The sequence below is a fragment of the Lagopus muta genome, chromosome 12 (genome assembly GCF_023343835.1).
Source record: "Lagopus muta isolate bLagMut1 chromosome 12, bLagMut1 primary, whole genome shotgun sequence".
Lineage (NCBI taxonomy): Eukaryota > Metazoa > Chordata > Aves > Galliformes > Phasianidae > Lagopus > Lagopus muta.
The window spans coordinates 3,266,483-3,269,752 of NC_064444.1; the positions used below are offsets into that span (position 1 = coordinate 3,266,483).

At 45.8% G+C, this 3,270-nt stretch overlaps 1 protein-coding gene across 1 annotated transcript; it reads left to right on the forward strand.

Moving 5' to 3' along the window:
- Window positions 1-1,102: 1,102 nt before the first annotated feature.
- Window positions 1,103-2,851, forward strand: HSBP1 (heat shock factor binding protein 1). The gene is made up of 4 exons (XM_048958891.1): window positions 1,103-1,233; window positions 1,672-1,738; window positions 1,926-2,048; window positions 2,594-2,851. Exons 1-3 carry the CDS (start codon window positions 1,189-1,191, stop codon window positions 2,045-2,047), a joined length of 234 nt encoding a protein of 77 aa, XP_048814848.1. The 5' UTR covers window positions 1,103-1,188; the 3' UTR covers window position 2,048; window positions 2,594-2,851.
- The last annotated feature ends 419 nt before the right edge of the window (window positions 2,852-3,270 follow it).

Consider the following 3,270-nt stretch of genomic DNA (forward strand, 5'->3'; position numbering starts at 1 on the left):
CCAACTCAGGAAGGTCTCATTCTCACAGGCAAGCTGCCCCAAAACCATCCACAAGAAAAATAAGCTAGAGATGAAGCTGGCCCATGCTTCTGCTTCTGAGACATGCTGAAATGGTGCAGGGGAAGGGATGGCCCCAGCAGACACTGCTGTCCCACATCCCTTGGTGGTCTGCACCAGCTGAAGGACAGCTCAGCCTGAGCCTGCAGCACTGCCTGCTGTGTGACTCACATCAGCACTTGGGAGCTGAGATATCTCCTCCTCAGTGTGCATTTACAGACCAGGTATGACAATCTTTCCAAAGCAGCAGCTCTTGAACGGTCATAGAAACAACAACCTTTTGTAAACACATCAAACAAACAAACGGGAGTAAATTTCTTAGCCTTTCTCAGAACTAGAAGCTATATTTACATTTAAACAGACGACATTTCCCCAAAGTAGCACTAAATTCTATTTTTTATTACTACTGCAGTGTTTCAGAAGGCACATTAATAATGCAAATGCCCCACATCTCACATTTGTTAGCAGTTATGGGATAAGGCTGAACGTGCCAGCGTTCACTGCTTTCACCAGAAATGAGATATTTGGGAATTATCCCCTGCTAATGGCAAACGTTCCTCATCTACAAACGCACCTTCAGGGCTTTACTTCAATTTGCTTAGATCTTTTCGCAGTACATAAATAGGCAAGCTGCGTAAACATCAATTCCCCTCACAGACGACAGCCACAGATGCGTGGCGTTGGTCGAAAAGCCCGTAAATTTGCACTTTGGGAATGCTGCTCCTGCATCCATCCCCACAGGGACAATCCAGCACACGAAGCTCTGCAGTCCCTCAAGGACCACGTTACTGCGCTCTGCGCCGGGGGAGGCTCAGGTTGGATATCAGGGCGTATTTCTTCTAAGCCATGGCTTAGCGGGGCACTTGTACTCTTTACTGGACGGCTGGCTTTGCCCATCCCGCTTTTCCAACCTGAACGTCTCTGTGGGAGAGAAGCGGCCGCGCACTCCCGTGACGCGCCGACTGTTCCCGCCCTCAACGCCCCTCAGGCGCTGCGGCCGCGCGGACCGCACTTCCCAGAATGCCGCGGGAACTCATCTTCTCGCGAGAGCTCTAGGACGGAAGTCTCGAGGCGCGGCCCGGAAGTACCGTTGCTGTGGAGCCCGGGGTGCGCCGAGCCGCTGCCGAGGCCATGGCGGAGACCGACCCCAAAACCGTGCAGGATCTCACGGCCGTGGTGAGCGCGGGCGGCTCGGGCGGAGCGCGGCGTCCCTTAGGGCGGGCGCTGGAGGATCCCTTGGCCTCGCCCCGTCCGTGTGCTCTGGTTCTGCCTCTGGGGCCTTCTGCCTGGATCCCACTAGATATCACTTGTAGGGTTCTGCCCGCCTCGGCGCAGCTCGCCGTTGGTTTCCCCGTGGAGGCAGAGAAGAGGCTTTGCCTGCTTAGCGGGGAGCTGCTGCCGCCTGCTCCGGGTTTGTCTGCTCTCTCTGAGTTTCCATTCTCGTGTGTCTGTGTGTACACGTAAATATAAGGCAATGAGGAATTGTGCTGTAGGGCTCGTGCTTTGTGGGGTGGAACGCTGCAAGAAACGGGTCGGTGTGTGTTCTGGTAAGAGAAGGCGATGGCCTCTGTAATGAAAGCAAAACAGGCTTTTTTTTCCCTCTCTTTCTGCTAGGTGCAGACATTGCTTCAGCAAATGCAGGACAAGTTTCAAACCATGTCTGACCAAATAATTGGACGAAATATCCTTTTCTAAAGCCAGATGGCTACTGTACGCTTTGAATGCTGAAGCAGTTTTATGTATATCTGTGGGATTTGTAAGCTACTTTTAAAGCAACCATAAAAGTTGAGCAGTGCCATAATTGCAATCAAACACAACCAAGAACCTGAGCACTAATCCATTGCAGTCATAGCCCTTAACCAGAGAACTCGATGACATGAGCTGCCGCATAGATGACCTGGAGAAAAACATAGCAGACCTGATGACACAAGCAGGAGTAGAAGAACTGGAAGGAGAGAACAAAGCTCCTGCTGCTACTAACAAGAGTTAAGGTGAGACAGTTTGCCTTGCAACAAATGCTCAGATAGCTTGAAATTACTGACTGTAGAAGACAAAAAAAAAAAAAAGAATTTTTGTTTTGATTTGTGAGGTAGGCTGAAATTCCCATAGAGCACTGCTGTGTGTTACAATACAAGAAGCTTTATCACAAGATAAGGGCAATGCAAGATTGCCAAAAGCATTCCAGCATAAGCAGGGGCTGTGTGTTGCAATATGTAAGCAAGAAGATTTTGTTTTGGTTCATGCAGAACTTAATTTTTATAATCCATGGAAAGCAATGGGGAAATAAATACAATGGTAGAGAACATTTTTTTAAGGGGGTTTAATAAGAGTCTCAGGCTCTTATGTCTGAAATTCAGAGGTCACACCTCAAGTACCATGCAGCCTGTTTGAAACAGGAACACTTGCATGTTAAGAGAGTTTTTGGCCGCCAGTGCCATTTTCCTTAGCTTGAAACTCACAAATGAAAACTGATCAGTGTGTTTTTTTTCTTAAATTCTTCTCAGTCATATTCATGCTATTTCTTGTTCCCCCACAGGTTGCCAATAACTTAAGGTGAATGCTGGAAGACTTTGTTTTTTTTTCTATAAGCCCTTGGAATTCCCAGAACAGCTTTTTGCAACTACTGTGTGTAAAAGCATTTTTATATTGTTACAGAGCTTGCATTCTTAATGTATATTGTATAGCTAGGATAGGTTAGTTTATATTTCAATTTGTGTACTGTAATTTCACCTCTCGAATTCTTGTTAAGAGGATCAATTAGTTGTTATTAAAATGCAGATCTTACGGATCTTAATTACCGGGTGTATTTTTTTTTTGTGAGGTCACTTTTTTCCCTCATATACTTTTTCTAGACATCTCATTTTTGATAGCTAAACAGATAATGACTGCTGTCCAGTGGAGATCTTTAAGTTGTCCTATGTAACTTTGTGGAGTGAAGCACAAGTTTGAAACCTGGCATTAATCTTAGGTCCAAGCATCATTCTCTTGACTAGAGGATGACTGTATTGTTTTCTCCTCACAAATGTAAGTAAGGTGATTTTGGAAACATAAGACATTGATTATCAAAGTCATCTCATGTTGATATTACCTTGCCTATGTGCTCCTAGAATGTAAAACAAATACATGTTTAACAGTAGAGATGTGTGTACACAACAAAGCTACCACTGCCATTCTGATCTGTTAGGGAGACAAAGAATTCTCAATTACAAAAAA

What these genes read in the sequence shown, in the direction of transcription:
- HSBP1 (XM_048958891.1), top strand. Translation starts at nt 1,189, where the DNA reads ATGGCGGAGACCGACCCCAAAACCGTGCAGGATCTCACGGCCGTG. An exon ending in TGCAGGATCTCACGGCCGTG is followed by an intron (nt 1,234 to 1,671) that starts GTGAGCGCGGGC and finishes TCTTTCTGCTAG; the next exon opens with GTGCAGACATTGCTTCAGCA. An exon ending in TGACCAAATAATTGGACGAA is followed by an intron (nt 1,739 to 1,925) that starts ATATCCTTTTCT and finishes TAACCAGAGAAC; the next exon opens with TCGATGACATGAGCTGCCGC.